The sequence below is a fragment of the Felis catus genome, chromosome B1 (genome assembly GCF_018350175.1).
Source record: "Felis catus isolate Fca126 chromosome B1, F.catus_Fca126_mat1.0, whole genome shotgun sequence".
Taxonomy (NCBI): Eukaryota; Metazoa; Chordata; class Mammalia; order Carnivora; family Felidae; genus Felis; species Felis catus.
Window position 1 is genome coordinate 121537912 of NC_058371.1, and position 18157 is coordinate 121556068.

The following is an 18157-nucleotide window of genomic DNA, read 5'->3' on the forward strand; positions in this document are numbered from 1 at the left end:
GGCTGGGGTACTGCTTAGCATAGAGGCTGTGAATGGAATGCCTGTAGCAGGCACTGGACTCCCTTTGGCTTTTAAGATCCTCTCAAACTCTAAGAAATCCCTATCAAAATAGCACCAGCGTTCTTCACAGAGTTAGAAAAAATAATCCTAAAATTTGTGTGGAACCAGAAAAGATCCCAAATGGCCAAAGCAATCCTGAAAAAGAAAACCGAAACTGGAGGCATCACAGTCGCAAACTTCAAAATATTTTACGAAGCTGTAATCATCAAAACAGTTTGGTACTGGCACAAAAACAGACACTCAGATCAATGGATCAGAATCGAGGACCCAGAAATGGACCCACAAACATTTGACCACCTGATCTTTGACAAAGCAGGAAAAAGTAGCCAATGGAGAAAAGACCATCTCTTCAGCAAATGGTGTTGGGAAAACTGGACAGCGACATGCAGAAAAATGAACCTGGACAGCTTTCTTACACAATATACAAAATAAGCTCAAAATAGATGAAAGACCTAAACATAAGACAGGAAGCCATCAAAATCCTAAAGGAGAAAATAGGCAACATATAATCCAGTGAAGAAATGGGCAATAGACATGAACAGACTCTTTTCCAAAAAAGACATATACATGGCTAACAGACATATGAAAAAAATGCTCAATATCACACATCATCAGGGAAATACAAATCAAAACCACAATGAGATACCATTTCACACTTGTCAGAATGGCTAACATTAATGATTCAGGCAACAACAGACATTGGCAAGGGTGCAGAGAAAGGGGAACTCTTTTGCACTGCTGGTGGGAATACAAACTGGTACAGCCACTCTGGAAAACGGTATGGAGTTTCCTCAAAAAATTAAAAATAGAACTACCCTACAGCCCAGCAATTGCACTACTAGGTATTTACCCAAAGGATACAGAAGTGTTGATTCGAAGGAGCACATGCACCCCAATGTTTATAGCATCACTATTGACAATAGCCAAAGTAGGGAAAGAGCCCAAATGTCCATCAGCCAACGAATGGATAAAGAAGATGTGGTATAGATATACAATGGAATATTCCTCGGTAATCAAAAAGAATGAAATCTTGCCATTTGCAACAACGTGGATGGAACTAGAGTGTATTATACTAAGCAAAAAAGTCAGTCAGAGAAAGACAAATATCATATGATTTCACTCATATGTGGAATTTAAGAAATAAAACAGATTGGAGCGCCTGGGTGGCTCAGTCGGTTGAGCGTCCGACTTCAGCTTAGGTCATGATGTCACGGTCCATGAGTTCAAGCCCCACAATGGGCCCCTTGCTGACCGCTCAGAGCCTGGAGCCTGCTTCAGATTCTGTGTCTCCCTCGCTCTCTGCCCCTCTTGCTGTTCATGCTCTGTTTCTCTCTGTCTCAAAAATAAGCAGAAAGAAAGAAAGAAAGAAAGAAAGAAAGAAAGAAAACAAACAAACATAGGGGAAGGGGAGCAAAAATAATATAAAAAAACAGAGAGGGAAACAAACCATAAGAGAATTTATATAGAATATATATATATATGTATATATATATATATATATATATATATATATGAAAATAAAGAAAGAAAGGAAGGAAGAAAGAAAAGAAAAGAAATACATAAGGCAAGCAGGGTGCCTTACAGGAGCAAGTGCCGTTTTGGAGGTTTTGCCTTTGGCTGCTTCATTCAATCACCCAGCAGTCTTATGGGGTAGAAATTGCTACCTCCCTTCAAAGGAGGGAACTGAGGTTTAACGCAGTTAAGCAACTTGCCTGTGGTCAAAGAGCCAAGAGAACTGGCTTTGAACTTGTGTTCTGATTCTGAGACCAGTGCTTTTCAGGTTATGCATATTCTCTCCTTCCCCTTAGCAGAAGCAAAATGGCATTCAGAACGAAAGCCCTGTTTTCAAAACGTTTAAGGAAATAGGTGGCTCCTTCCTGCGCTGTTTCTCTCTTTGGCTCAGGCCCCTGGAACCCGCCAGATGGGCAAGTATCTCGGTCTCCATACTGCCAGGAAGTGCCGTAGCCACCTAGGAGATCAGAAGCGGCATGGTAAACAGTACAGGGAAGCCCATCTGGGCACAGCTCTGAAGGCCAATGCTTTTGGAGGTGCTTCCCACGCAAAGGAAATTGTGCTGGAAAAAATAGGGGCTGAAGCCAAACAGCCAAATTCTGCCATCAGGAAGTGTGACAGGGTCCAGCTGATTGAGAATGGCCAAAAAATCACAGCCTTTGTGCCCAATGATAGTTGTTTGAATTTTACGGAGGAAAATGATGATGTTCCTGTTGGTGGATTTGGTCACAAAGGTCATGCGATCAGTGACATTCCTGGATTTGGCTCTAACATTGTCAGAACAGCCAGGGTCTCTCTTTTGACTTTATACAAGGGCAAGAAGGAAAGACCAAGATCGTAAGTTTTGATGGTGAAAAATGACAATAATAAATTTTCAAATGCTAAAAAAATAAAAAATACATTGTTTTTGCTTTTTTTTTAAAAGTAAATAATATGTTTGTTAGCTCTTTTTTAAAAACATAATTTATTGGCAAATTGGCTAACATCCAGTGTGTAAAGTGTGCTCTTGGTTTTTGCGGTAGATTCCCGTAGTTCATCACTCACACAACACGCGGTGCTCATGCCAGCAAGTGCCCTCCTCAATGCCCAGCCCCCATTTCCCCCTCTCCCCCACCCCCTGCATCAACCCTCAATTTGTTCTCTGTATTTAAGAGTCTCTTTTGGTTTGCCTCCCTCCCAAATTAAATTTCAAAATAAAAATACTCAAGGAAATAAAAGTGAGCCAGACATTAGGTGAAAAGCTATAAAGTTTTAGCACACAGTTTCCAGATTAAGAGATAAAACATCTCAGGAGTGGGAAACTGTTCCAAGACCAGGGCAAAAACTTAGCCTGAAAAATGAGTCCATGAGCCTTTTCCCAAAAAGGTCTCTCCACGTCACCTACCAAAGCACTTGGCACAGCGTTGGCATACTAAAAGTGACATATGAGGCAAGATTGGCTGATTGAATGAACTCATGAATTAATGAATGAAATTATATAAACCCAAATCATGAGGACAATTACGAGAATAGCACGCACAACAAAAGGTTTACCTGCACAGAACACGCCGTGCTTAAATGATCTCAATCACCCTTGCCGATTTATAGGAATTCCTGGTTAATAATAATTAGTTCATTTTTACTGAGCATTTCCTCTATGCCAGGTGCTGTGCTAAGTATTTCACGTGGATTTTCTCAGTTATTGCCCCCAAAAACCCTTTGACATCTTCCTGTGTTGCATGAAGATTGATAGCACAAGCTGAAGCCAGACTGGGTGGATCTGAATCCACACTTAATCAGTATGTCAGCTTGCGCAAATTACTTAACCTGTCTGTGCTCAGTTTTCTAATCGGTAAAATGGGATAAAAACAGTTCCTATCTCATCGGATAAGGAGTTCTTAGATTAGCGCCTGGCACAGAGTATGTCCAAGTGTTAGCTGTCACTATTCAGGTCATGAGTCACACTGCCTGGACTCTAATCCCACCTTCACCTCTAGCTAACTATATGATGGTGAACAAGTAGTTTAATCTCTCAGAGACTAAGCTTTGTCATCTGTAAACAGAGATTCTAAATAATGCATCCTGAGGTTATTTCCTGATTACATGAGTTAACGTGCATGTATCCAGCATACAAAAACACTCAACAAATGCTATTATAATCCTCATTTTATAGTTCGGAAAACAGAACTTTTCATGTGCCACTTGAGTGTGGTCTGGGACTCAACTCCAGACAGCCTGACTCCAGCATCCTAATTCATTTAGGGTGGTCTCAAGGCAAATGCTGAAACTTTGAAGAAATTCTCCCTGGCAATATTTTCAATTATACCCTAATTATTCTGGATACACCACTGGGTGAGACCTATATGTGTTGGACTGCGAGTAGTCATTTCACTAATAATCCTTTAAAATGGAGATATTTAAGTCTTGAAGCAATATCAGAAAATGTTCCAGAATACTTCCATTTCTACAAGTAGTAACGCTTGGCACCAGTGAGCTCAGAGAATCTTAAATACGTCGCTCTCCTTCCTCACTCCTCGTGTCTAAATTCCAGCTACTTCAAATCCCTTTAATCCTCTCATTTCTGATTTTCTTTTGTCTTGCCCTGAAAGACCACAAGTTTGTCCACTGCCAAGCAGGGGAAAAAGTATGGGTCTTGTAGTTGGGGGAAACATTTGGTAAATTACCATAACAATGGACATTATTTTGTAAATATTGAAACAATGTTCTTCATTTCCCCTTTAAGTGCTTTCAGCTTTTTTTCACCAATTTGAGCCTTGAGTTATTGTTCTAGGAGAGGAAAGAGCCTCAAACAAAGACACTATTGATCAGCTTTGAATCTCAGAGCTGACTTTCTTGACCTCCAGAAGGGAAAGACTGGACTTGAAAAGCAGACTGTCGGGAAAGATGTCTAAATCACAAAGCACCACTTGAAGCATATGGAGAGGTGGGGCAGGTGTCCCTGATCACAAAATCCAGGGAAATGACGTAAAGGAGGTAAAAAGCCCATCCTTCTACCCTGGGTGAGGAAAAGCAAGCAAAAGTAGGTGAGACGTGTGTGTCCTGCTCTCCTATCTCAGAAGCAAAGCTCCAGACAGGGGAAGCATATTTGATTTAAGAGAATGCCTAAATCACAAAGACTTGAGCCCTACTTCACAGGAGGGAAGGAATGGCTTCGGAGTAAAAGTTGTAGCACAGTGAGATCATGCAGTAAAAGGATCTTAGCTGAGTTGTCCTTAGATGTTCCCACCTGATGACAAAGTGGCGCACAAAAGTCAGCTCCTTTGGGTCCCTTGGGAATCAGCATGGCCATGGCCAAGTGTTCCAGGACTGAATGGATGTCACGGAGAGCTTATGGCCAATAACCAAACAGCTACTTAGCCCTCACGCTGATTTGTAGAGTAGGCAGCAACCTCAATCTCTAAGGATAACAGGGCGAGAGTGGTCATAGATAAACAACAGGGACTGGAAGTCAGTATATAGCCTTGGAAATAAATCTTAAAGACTGTCTCTTTCCCTTCACCACAGGATACCCCTCTCCAATAGTCCCAGACACCATGTGGGAGAAAAGCAGGTTGAAAATAAGGAAACCAAAATACCAAAATTTAGACCAAAAAAAATTCCAGGTTGCGTAAAGACTTAAACTAATGGATTAAACTAAAATTATTGGATTAGAATAAATTGTTCCACTTTTCTACTCAGTATAGATTAGGTACTTACAAGAAAGATTAAATAAGTCAGAGAGAACATAAACTTCATTTTCTTTTGACATCTGTGTACAGCGTATATGTCAATTTGTGATCCGCCTTATACTAATAGATTTTCTTTTTGAACAGTAGCCGATAGTTTCCAGAAATTTTATTAGCACAAAAGTCAACCATACAGAAAGGAATTAATTTATATACCATCTAACATGAATTCTGAGAACACTGAGACTCAGAAGTAATAATAACATACATTAAATGTTAACTATATGCCAGTCACTGCATTGTATTATCTTCATTAAACCTCTAATAATAGTAGGTACTAATAATAGTCCCTTTTTATAGATAAAGAAACCAATGCTTTTGAGGTTAACTAACTTCGCCAAGGTCATTAGATACACAATTAGAATATAAGACCCCTTGACTCCAGAGCTCTTAACTGCTACACAGCCCTTAGACTATCAGAGCCCAGCCTCTGCCCTGCATATTGGTGCTAGAACTGCTACATAGAACTCTAAGGATAACCTCATGAATGTGGAAAGGAATTCACAGAGGTACTTGCAGATGGAAAATAAAAATAAAAAGGAAGATAGAAGTGATATGTAAAAATTATTTCAGATCCATTCCAAGGGATACATTTTAGCAAAAATATACTGTTTCTTTAAAAATAAAAATAAGGGGCACCTGGGTGGCTCAGTCAGTTGAGCTTCCGACTTCAGCTCAGGTCACGACTCACGGTTCAGTTTGTGAGTTGGAGCCCCCACACCCGGCTCACTGTTGTCACCTTGTCAGTGCAGCTTCAGATCCTCTGTCCTCCTCTCTTTGCCCCTTCCCCCTTGTACTTTCCCGAAAATAAATAAACCTTTAAAAGGAAAGATTACAATTTTTTTTAATTAAAAAACAAAAAAAAAAAAATAAAAACAACAGACAAAAAAAAAAAAACCTTTATCAGATTGAAAGTAGTTCACTAGGGGTAATTTTTTAAAACCAAAGTTTTCTCCACTAATGGAAGGCAAGAAAAAAATAAAGGGAAGGAGAGAGAGAGGGGGAGGAAGGAAGGAAGGAAAAAAGGAAAGGAGGGGGGGCAGAGGGATGGTGCGGGCAAGGAAGAGGAAAAACAGGAAAGAGAACTTTGCATAGCAAAGACTCTAAATTTCAGGTGTAATTTTTACTTTGTAGTGACTGGCATTAGTTACAGAATTGATTTGATACCAGGATTCTTCTAACCAAAGTAGATATTCACTTAAATAAATAAATGAAATTTACTATATGGAGCATACACAGAAAAAAATCATTTTAAATTAATTTTTAAAAAGATTTTAATAAAAGTATATGAATATATATCGACGACTTATAAATTTTCTATTTCTCATTTCTATGTAACTTTATAACGGTAAACATTTAAAGATATTTGTTGGATGAGTAAATACTAGAAGGCTTGAATCGTTTTTCATCCCCATATTCTAAGATAAATTTGAGAACTGTGTGCTTTGGGCCCCTGGAAATTCTTTTTGTACAGGGGGGAACATCACTGTTTCTTTTAGGCTAAAACCTGTAATCTATAAAAGCATTAAAATTTCATGTCCTAGAATTTTTTCACTGGCTCTGCTTCTATAAAAATGCCAAAAATGTAGACCAAAAAAAAAAAAAAAAAAGAAAGGACCAGTTGAGGATCTAGATCAGTGGTTCTAAAAGAGTAGTACACGGACCTCTGGTGATCCATGAGCAACTTTCAGGAAGTCTATGAAGTCAGAAAGTCAGAAACATCTACGTAACAACGCTATGATGTTAGGGACTTTTGCAGAGTGTTGGCATTTGCACTGATATTACAAAGCAATAGTGGGAGAAATGGCTAGTGCGTATGCACAACTCAAGACAATGGTACCCAATGTGCTTATAGTGCATGTTCAATAAAAACAGTAAAGATGAATAAAGACTAATTCAAAAAGATATGTGCACCCTTACGCTTGCTGCAGCATTATTTACAATAGCCGAGCTATGGAAGCAACCCAAGTGTCCATCAATAAATGAATGGATAAAAGATATGTGATATGTATCATTCAGCCATAAAAGAGTGAGATCTTGCCATTTGCAACAACATGGATGGACATACAGGGTATAACAGTAAGTGAAATAAGTTAGAGAAAAACAAATACCATATAATTTCACTCATATGTAGAATCAAAACAAAACAAACAAATAGCACAATCGGACCTATAACTACATAGAACAAACGGTGGTTGCTAGAGGAAAGGGGGTTGGAGGGATGAGCAAAATGGCTGAAGGAGAGAGAAAGATACAGGCCTCCAGTTGTGGAATGAATAAATCACAGGAATAAAAGGTACTGCATAGGGAATATGGTCAATGGTATTGGAATGGTGTTATATGGTGACAGATGGCAGCTACACTTGTGATGAACATAGATAGCATAATGTATAAAGAAGCTGAATCACTATGTTGGACCCCTGAAACTAACGTAACATTGTTAGTCAACTGTACTTCAAAAAAGACAATAAAATAATACTAATGATGAACATTTGAAGAGCAAGCGTTTCTTTATTTATTTTTGAAAGAGAAAGAGAGCACAAGGGGGGGAAGGGCAGAGAGGGAGGAAGAGACAATCCCAAGCAGGCTCCACCCACACTGCCAGCTTAGAGCCTGACGTGAGGCTTGAACTCACGAACGGTGAGATCATGACCTGAGCCAAAATCAAGAGTCAGCGCTTAACTGACTTAGTCACCCAGGTGCTCCCTGAAAAGCAGTTTCACTTACTGATGTTCTTTACAAAGCAGTAGAAATGTTCATTTTATTAAAATGTAAGCTGTAAGTACATGTGTTTTTAATTGTGTGGAAAAAAAAAAAACGGCACATACACACATACCACTTCTTCATTTAAAGGGTTTTTTTTGATTTTTATTAAGATATAATTGGCATAAAACATTATATTACTTTCAGGTGCACAACATGAATAATTTGCATAAATAGTGAGATGATGACAATGAGTCTTGACATCATCAACACACAACGATTTCAATTTTTTTTTCTCACGATGAGAACTTTTAACATCTACTCTTTCAGCAACTTTTAAAGCTCTTTTGGTGCATATCAAAGTATAATGTTGGTCTTGAGGAAAAACACATGGACCGTACCATTTGAGTTGTGAAAATTGCTCTCTTCATGGAACACCATTTTGTCTGAAAGATTCCACTGACAGTCTTGATTAGGGTTATCCAACTTGCTTATTTGGCAGATATTTTCTCCAAAATGAACAACGAAAGCCTGTTACTTTAAGGAAAACAACAGGTAGTGTTTGTGGCCAATGACCAAACTTGAGCTTTCGACAAAAATTACAAGTGTGAAAACCTCATACCCAACATTGAGGCTGACAACTTTGTAATATCAGGCTTTTCTGATAGGATCTGTGGTGATATAAATGAATGTGGTTTCATCATACTGTATAACAAAATGTGTTAACGTTTAGAAACTATGCATAACTCAGTAAACCAGTATTTTCCAAATTTCCAATGCATGATGTTACAAAACTAAGTCACAAAAAGATTTGAATGTAACAGTACACAGATAGCTCGATGATATGGCTTCAGATTTCACATTGCACCTTTAAAAAACTAACCCTTTCCTAGTTTGGAGGTAATATCAAAAAAGATTACTCATTCCAAATCATCCAGGAGGAAGTAAAACTTTCACTCTTCAAAGATAACAAGATACTCTATATGGAAAACCCAAAAGGTTGCACCAAAAAAACTGCTAGAACTGATCCATGAATTCAGCAAAGTTGCAGGATATAAAATCAATGCACAGAAATTGGTTGCATTTCTACACACCAATAATGAAGAAACAGAAAGTGAGATCAAGGAATTGATCCCATTTACAATTGCACCAAAAACCATAAAATACCTAGGAATAAACCTAACCAAAAGGGTGAAAAATCTATACACTAAAAAACTATAGAAAGCTTATGAAAGAAATTGAAGAAGACACAAAAAATGGAAAAAGATTCCATGCTCCTGGATAGGAAGAACTAACATTGTTAAAATGTCAATACTACCCAAAGCAATCTACAATTCAATGAATCCTTATCAAAATAACACCAGCATTCTTCACAGAGCTAGAAGAGAAAACAATCCTAAAATTTGTATGGAACCAGAAAAGACGCCGAATAGCCAAAACAATCTTGAAAAAGAAAACTGAAGCTGGAGACATCACAATCCCAGACTTCAAGCTGTATTACAAAGCTGTAATCATAGAGACAGTATGGTATTGGCACAAAAACAGACACTCAGATCAATGGAACAGAATAGAGAACCCAGAAATAGACCCACAAATGTATGGCCAACTAACTTTTGACAAAGCAGGAAACAATATCCAATGGAATAAAGACAGTCTCTTCAGCAAGTGGTGCTGGGAAAACTGGACAGCGACATGCAGAAAAATGAACCTGGACCACTTTCTTACACCATATCCAAAAATAAACTCAAAATGGATGAAAGACCTCAATGTAAGACAGGAAGCCATCAAAATCCTAGAGGAGAAAACAGGTAACAACCTCTTTGACCTGGGCCACAGCAACTTCTTACCACATCTCCAGAGGCAAGGGAAACAAAAGCAAAAATGAACTATTGGGACCTCATCAAGATAAAAAGCTTCTGCACAGTGAAGGAAACAATCAGCAAAACTGAAAGGCAACTGACGGAATGGGAGAAGACATTTGCAAACGCCATATCAGATAAAGGGTTAGTATCTAAAATCTATAAAGAACTTATCAAACTCAACACCCAAAACCACAAATAATCCAGTGAAGAAATAGGCAAAAGACATGAATAGACACTTCTCCAAAGAAGACATCCAGATGGCCAACTGACACATGAAAAAATGCTCAACATCACTCATCATCAAGGAAATACAAATCAAAACCACAATGAGATACCACCTCACAGCCATCAGAATGGCTAACATTAACAATTCAGGCAACAACAGATGTTGGCGAGGATGCGGAGAGAGAGGATCTCTTTTGCACTGCTGGTGGGAATGCAAACTGGTACAGCCACTCTGGAAAATAGTATGGAGGTTCTTCAAAAAATTAAAAAATAGAACTACCCTATGACCCAGCAATTGCACTACTAGGCATTTATCCAAGGGATACAGGTGTGCTGTTTCGAAGGAGCACATGCACCCCCATATTTATAGCAGCACTATCGACAATAGCCAAAGTATGGAAAGAGCCCAAATGTCCATTGATAGATGAATGGATAAAGAAGAAGTGGTATATATATATATATATATATACATATACACACACACACACACACACACACACACACACACACACACAATGGAGTGTTACTCGGCAATCAAAAAGAATGAAATCTTGCCGTTTGCAACTACATGGATGGAACTGGAGGGTATTATGCTAAGCGAAATTAGTCAGAGAAAGACAAATATCATATGACTTCACTCATAAGAGGACTTTAAGAGACAAAACAGATGAATATAAGGGAAGGGAAACAAAAATAATATAAACAGGGAGGGGGACAAAACATAAGAGTTCATAAATATGAAGAACAAACTGAGGGTTACTGGAGGGGTTGTGGGAGGGGGCATGGGCTACATGGGTAAAGGATATTAAAGAATCTACTCCTGAAATCATTGTTGCACTATATGCTAACTAACATGGATGTGAATTAAAAAATAAATAAATAAAAATTTTTTTAAAAGATTACTCATAATGACCTTTTTATGGCTACTAAATTACCCTTTTCAAATTATATATCTGTCAATATTTCAACCAAAATAACATAATGCAACAGATTGAATTCAGAAGCAGATATGAAAATTCAGCTATCTTGTACTAAGTATAAGAATTTCACAAATGTAAAACAATGTCATTCTTCTCATTAATTTTTTACCTTAGAAAAGATTAGTATTTTCACTAAAAATGTTATTTACATTAACAGGCACTTGGTTTATTATTTCAAAATTTTTAATTAATATTTTTCTAATTTCTCAGTTTCTATTTCTAAAATGGTAAATATTAATAAATATAAACCATAGAAGTGAAAATTCTTTGATGGGGCACCTGGGTGGCTTAGTCGGATGAGCATCTGAGTTCGGCTCAGGTCATGATCTCACAGCTTATGAGTTCGAGCCCTGTGTGGGGCTCTGTGCCGACAGCTCAGAGCCCGGAGCCTGCTTTGGATCCTGTGTCTCCCTCTCTCTCTCTGCCCCTCCCCTGCTCACACTCTGTGTCTCTCTCTCTCAAAATAAATAAACATCAAATTTTAGTATGTGTGCTGCCGAAGCGAGCACAAACATCAAATTTTTAAAAATCAAGAAAACCCTTTGGGAAGCCTCACAGATATTTAAATGTGTAAAGCATCCCTGAGACCAAAAAGTCTGAGACTACTGACCCACCTCAGTATTACATATTTCAATACTTAAATACAACAAAATGAAATGTTCACTCCAGATACATCAAGTGGGCCCATTTTGAAATCCAAACCTCCCTTGACCTTATCTCTCTCTTTCTCTCTTTTTTTAAATTTACATCCAAGTTAGCATATGGTGTAATAATGATTTCAGGAGTAAAATTCAGTGATTCATCCCCTACGTATAACACCCAGTGTCGTCCCAGCAAGTGTCCTTCTTAATGCCCCTAGCCCATTAGGCATCCCCCCCCACCCACAACCCCTCCAGCAACCCTCAATTTGTTCTCTGTATTTAAGAGTCTCTCATGGGAGCCTCTGGGTGACTCAGTTGGTTAAGCACCCAACTTGAGCTCAGGTCATGATCTCAAGGTTCATGGGTTCGAGCCCCGCGTCAGGCTCTGGGCTGACAGTTTGGAGCCTGAAGCCTGCTTCGGATTCTGTGTCTCCCTCTCTCTCTGCCCCCCCTTCACTCATGCCACGTCTCTCTCTGTCTCTCAAAAATAATAAAGATTTAAAAAAATTAAAAAAAAAAAGAAACATTAGGACTATAAAGGTCCTTCAAAACACGCGTCAACTCAACCTTCTCTACAAGGCAAAATTAGAATTAGAAATAAATCTGGGAGGTAGAATGACGACAAAGAAGAGAAATGCAAAGCCACAGGGCCAAAATCCTTGGTCTCTCAAATTAGCTTGCTTCGCACAAATTCTCCTTAAAATTATTTATGGATACAAATAAAATGTAATAAACCTGCAATCAATACACTGGGGGTTTTGTCCACATTGAAAGAGAAAGGAAGCAAATGGCACCTCCCCTCCATAGCCTGTCCCTTGCTCTCTGAGGACACTGACTGCCCGGGGGTGGCTGATCCCTACAGCTCATCCCAGTTTTGGAGGATGGACATTTGTGTGGCAGAGCTAATGAATGTGACACCTAAAGCCACAGCAAGCAGATCCAGAATTACTCCAGTAATTATTCAGGGGTGTTTTCTGGCATTCTTTCCAAACAGAAAACTTGAAAAACCAGCTTTTGCTGCAGGCAGAATTCTAAAGTAATCACTGAGACATTTGCAATGATACAGAAAGTTTCCTCTCTTAGGGAAATAGAGGTACATACCGGAAGTGCGATTTCAAAACAATCTGCGCCAAAATAATCCACATTGACCTGAATAGTCAGACAATTAAGCCAGTAGGGAAGTGGCCTGGGGTTTTGTTTGTTTGGGGAGCCAGGACTGGAAGATAACTTGAAAATTCTGGAAAGTGGCTTAATTCTCAAATTTACTTTCTGCGTGCTGAAAGAGTAAGACGCTGTCATTTTTACCCAGATCATCAATGAAAAAGAAATTATCTGAAGTTTTTTTTTTTTGAGATTTTTGGAGGAGAGAGAAACAAAATAGAGTGAGAGATGAAAAGAAGCCTCAAAATGCCCCCTGGGCCAGCCTGAGAAGCAGCAAATTCCCTTTCTCTATATTTATAAATCATTAAGGCCATATATGGTAAATGAAATACAACATGTTTCCTCTCCCTTTCCCTTACATTGGGTTACATAACTACCCAACTGAACTTTATGACGGATGGGTGTTTGGGGTTATCTCAAACAGCAAAATGGTTCAGTCTCATGACCCAATTCCGTTATCAAGGAAGCTCTAAGCTCCAAACTGCGGCATTGCATCTATTATTAAAGACGATTTTTCTAAAAACAGATTCCATTGTTAGAAGCTTTATTACCAGAAGGTAAAATCAAATAAGGAAGCATTCTGTATCAGGGGGTGAAAATATAATTAAATGCTAAACTTAATTTATGTTAGAAACATTCCAACTGGTTATGAAGACCATGCAAAAATGTATAAAAGGCAAATCAAAGGATAAGTAAAACAACTGGGATAGAAAAGTTTGCTTCCGAGTGATCAAACTATTTCATATTTGTGTATATATTTTTAAAACTATGCTGAGAAAAGGGGCGCCTGGGTGGCTCAGTCGGTTGAGTGTCTGACTTCGGCTCAGGTCATGATCTCACAGCTTGTGGGTTCGAGCCCCACGTCTGGCTCTGTGCCGACAGATCAGAGCCTGGAGCCTGCTTTGGATTCTCAGCCCCTAACCCACTCACATTCTGTCTCTGTCTGTCTCAAAAATAAATAAACGTTAAAAAAAATTAAAAAATAGAGGCGCCTGGGTGGCTCAGTCCATTAAGCGTCCGACTTCGGCTCAGGTCATGGTCTCGCGGTCCGTGAGTTCGAGGCCCGCGTTGGGCTCTGTGCTGACCGCTCAGAGCCTGGAGCCTGTTTCGGATTCTGTGTCTCCCTCTCTCTGACCCTCCCCTGTTCATGCTCTGTCTCTCCCTGTCTCAAAAATAAATAAAAAACGTTAAAAAAGAAAATAGAAATAAAAATAAATTAAAAAATAAAAGTATGCTGGGAAAAGAAACAAAGGAATTATTATATACAAAAGATGTTGACTTTTTTTTTCATTAGAATGGTAAACGTTTGTACTTTTTCATCTTTTGTTTTCCAAATTTTTGCCATACAGGGAAGAAAGGAAGGGGAAGCTGTAAGCACACTGGCTCGTGGCCCAGGTGACAGCATCTCTGGGGTGAGCTCCAGCTCCCAAAGAAGCAGGTGACAATGACCACTTACCCCTCCATCCTTGAAGCTTCTGAAAACAAGCCTCTAGGGTTCTCTGTGTGGCTTACTCCTGACTCATTCCCTCCAAGGACACAAGGAACGTTTGGAAAGGAAAAGGGACAGCAGCTGGGGCTGACTTCAGTCCTACCTGCCTCCACCAGCTCAACCACGCACCAAAGAGCATCTCCCTCTCCACTGGCTGGAGCCACTTAAATGAAACTCCCCCCCCCCCGCCCCCCACAATTATATCAGCAAACAATTTATACTACAGTGTGGTATCGACCATTTAAAATGTTAAAAACATGAACACCTAGGTGGATCAGTGCCTCTGAGGCAAAGAGCAATCATCATCCAGAAGGGAAATAAATGGACACAAGAAAGGAAAGGTGGAGCTTGGAAAGACACATTTTTCAGCTTTCCCAATTCCACCTAAAGTCGGTCCTGTTCACTCTCCTGTGTGGGATGTCTGAAATGGACAAATGGAAGTCGTGTGCTGCGGCATTCTGACTAACTCTATTCAGCGACACCTACGCAGGGGTCCAGCTCAAGCCTAAATTATGTTCACTTTAAGATTCAAGCACGTCTAGGGCCGCCTGGGTGGCTCAGTCGGTTAGGCGTCCGACTTTGGCTCAGGTCATGATCTCACAGTTTGTGAGTTCGAGACCCGTGTGGAGCTCTGTGCTGACAGCTCAGACCCTGGAGCTTTCTTCAGATTCTGTGTCTCCCCTTCTCTCTCTGCCCCTCCTTCGCATGTGCTCTCTCTCTCTCTCTCTCTCTCTCTCAGAAATAGATAAACATTAAAAAATAAAGATAAACTCCAGTGTAAAGATGGAAGCATGTCTAGCATCTCTAGAGGACAGAGCAGACTCACCGCAGCATTTACTTGGATGAAGCCCACAGGAACATGTGGGAAATAACTGATCCCAAAGGAAGGGTTACTCAGGAACTCAAACTGCACACAGTCCAGATGCCATAATCTCAGAAGAAAAGGGGGACTTTCAGCAGCAGAATGCGATATGGGGTCGAAGATCGCCCTCCAGCAATGAACTCACAATTGAATCCCACGGAGAGGAACCCACGGGTGATGCTGAAGGAATACATAAGACCCCCCACACTGCTGTAGAGACTTTGGCCCGTGAGCAGGAGAAGCTCTCCCCGTGTCAGGAGACGATCCCGGGTGGCCTGCACGGCATCTGCCATTTACCATTACTCCCCAGGTGCCAGTGACTGGCACCGAAGGCCAGCTCCAGCAGGGCTTGACCTCAGCAGATGCGAGCAGACCGCAGCACGGCAGCCATGGGAAAGGAATTCTCTTTACCTCACTGAAGCATAGAGCGTAGAAATCAACACCCGAGATTTTGCGGTTAGAAATCAACACCAAGTCAGAACTGTGGAATACCTTCCATCTGGTTCCGTGTTGTCACTCTAGGCATCGGCGACAAAAGACAGTGACACAAATGTGTAAGAAACCCTTTTTCTCTACACCCCAACCCTCCACACCACACACACACACACACACACACACACACACACACAATCCATTCTTTCGGCAATTTTTGAAATGCCTGCTTATGAGAAGGTCTATTCAGTGGTGACGAAGACAGATGTGACTGCTGACCACATTTCACTTAGCAGCCATGTAGCCACGCCAGCTTGCTGGCTGACCACCACTGATTGGTCCAGGAGTGGGACGCTGTCTCTAGCTCAGCCAATCATAGTATTTCCCCACAGCAGACGGATCCAGGGGAGAGCACAGGACTCACCTTGAGCCGACAAGGCCCCTGCCTGGAAATTCTAGAAAGTCTAGAGTTCACCTTCACTTTTGGGAGCCTGGATTAGGAAACGCAAGGATCAGATACTATCTACATGTGGCTTGGAGAAGAGGAAGCTAGTCTAAAGAGAAGAATAAAACAGAGGCAAAAAGAGGAGATGAGGACTTCCCCAATTCCCCCCGCCCCTGAGATCACTGCAATCCTGTCATTGGATTTCATCAGCCAATCAAGGTACAATTAACCTGGGCTCCTGTCACTTGCAGCCAAAAGAGTCCCAACACAGTGACTCACACATACGCTGCAAATGGTAGAAGCAATTGAAACGCTCTGACAAGACTTGCTGAGAATTGAGGTTCTCAGCACCAGGCCCCTCAGGAAGTTAAGAGCAGAAGAAGAAATGGCAGTTGACCTGTTATAGCTAAAAGGGGTGCATTGGTGAGTTTAGAAAAAAAAAAAAACAAAAAAAAAAAACATGCCTTGGATGTTTCCAGAAACACTAGGGTAAGGGGAGATTCTACAAAGACTAGAGCTAGTGAAATAATTTGTTATTGTTGGCAGTATTCAGTGTTTAGATCCTGACTCACATGGTCTAAAGAATCAGAGGTTACATGGGGCGCCTGGGTGGCGCAGTCGGTTAAGCGTCCGACTTCAGCCAGGTCACGATCTCGTGGTCCGGGAGTTCGAGCCCCGCGTCAGGCTCTGGGCTGATGGCTCAGAGCCTGGAGCCTGTTTCCCATTCTGTGTCTCCCTCTCTCTCTGCCCCTCCCCCATTCATGCTCCGTCTCTCTCTGTCCCAAAAAATAAATAAACGTTGAAAAAAAAATTTTTTTTTAAAGAATCAGAGGTTACAAAGGTAGAAAACCTAGCAGCATTGCTTTACATAAGTTATCAAATGTCTATTTGTTACTTACTATAGCATGGGCAATATTTTTTATAAAGAGTCTTTATTCACCAAAGATTTATTCCGAAAAGCAGTGTATTAATCTAACCAAAATTTTGAATCAATAGATACAGCCTCCTTCTGTCTCTTCCTATCCCTCTAAGGGACAGCTGTCTCCAATTTCATTGTCTTGACAGTTTTCGCTTCGAACTCAATGTCACAGTTTGATGAAGGCTGGTGGCTAGCGGCTCTTGGAAATGGTCACAGACCCACAACCACAATGGTGTCTGTATCAGAGCACCAAAGGTTTGTTCTCTCCATTTCCAGTTTAATGTTTTCCCATCTGTTAGACCTCTAAACCAAATCCAGCTGCTTTTCTCGACACCTGTCGTGTTTGTTTAGACCCTGTTTTTACCAGGATCCTTTCAACACAGTAAAAATACCAGATTTGGTTTCTACGGGCTTTGCATTGAGAAGGCAACACATAGCACAGGAAGGGTAAAAGGGAGAAAGAGAGAGGCTTGCATACAAAGCGATGCAAGTCAATTATCAGATTGTGTATCTGATGTTTTGTTGGCCGCAAGAAGGCACCAGAAAATATTTTATTAGTTTTGGCTTAAATTCTGGTGAGAATTGAACTGTCCCTCTTCATAGGACAGTTCTATGAAATTAAAAGTAACTTTTATTTTTGCGTGAAAGCCAATGTTTGCAATTAGGTAACACACTATGCACCTTGTCAGATAATGAAAAGTAAATACACGTTGCCTGTGTAATTATGTGTAAAACATAATTCTTCATGCACACTCACATATAGTTTTCTTTCTCAAAGATGCAAAGAGCATACTACTTTGTGTAAGCTTGCACAGAGAGTGTGCTGGTATCTCACATATATGCTTCCATTTAACTCTCTTATTCAACCAAAAAGGTGTTATTCATAATCTGAGGTTAGAATTTAGTAGCCTCTTTCATTTTGGTCAGAAACGTAACCGTGCAAATGGGAATGAAGTTGAAAGACACAATTATGTTCCACTTAATTTCTTTGTTGGAAGCAAAAAATGAACACTTTGATGACCAAAAAGAATTTAGGTTCTACTGAGCAGAGTGCAAGTTTCAATACCTTGTCCATCCTAATAGCAATGCATCTGTTTGGAAAGTGATTAAAATCCCCCAAAACCCAAGGGCTTCTGTGGCG

The 18157-nt window shown here is 40.2% G+C and overlaps 1 protein-coding gene across 1 annotated transcript; it reads left to right on the forward strand.

Annotated features, from left to right (window-relative positions):
* Positions 1 to 1981: 1981 nt before the first annotated feature.
* Positions 1982 to 2413, forward strand: LOC101098379 (40S ribosomal protein S23-like). Its single transcript, XM_045056968.1, has one exon. It carries the CDS (start codon positions 1982 to 1984, stop codon positions 2411 to 2413), a length of 432 nt encoding a protein of 143 aa, XP_044912903.1.
* The last annotated feature ends 15744 nt before the right edge of the window (positions 2414 to 18157 follow it).

Coding starts and splice junctions, on each gene's coding strand:
- LOC101098379 (XM_045056968.1), top strand. CDS start 1,982: ATGGGCAAGTATCTCGGTCTCCATACTGCCAGGAAGTGCCGTAGCCAC.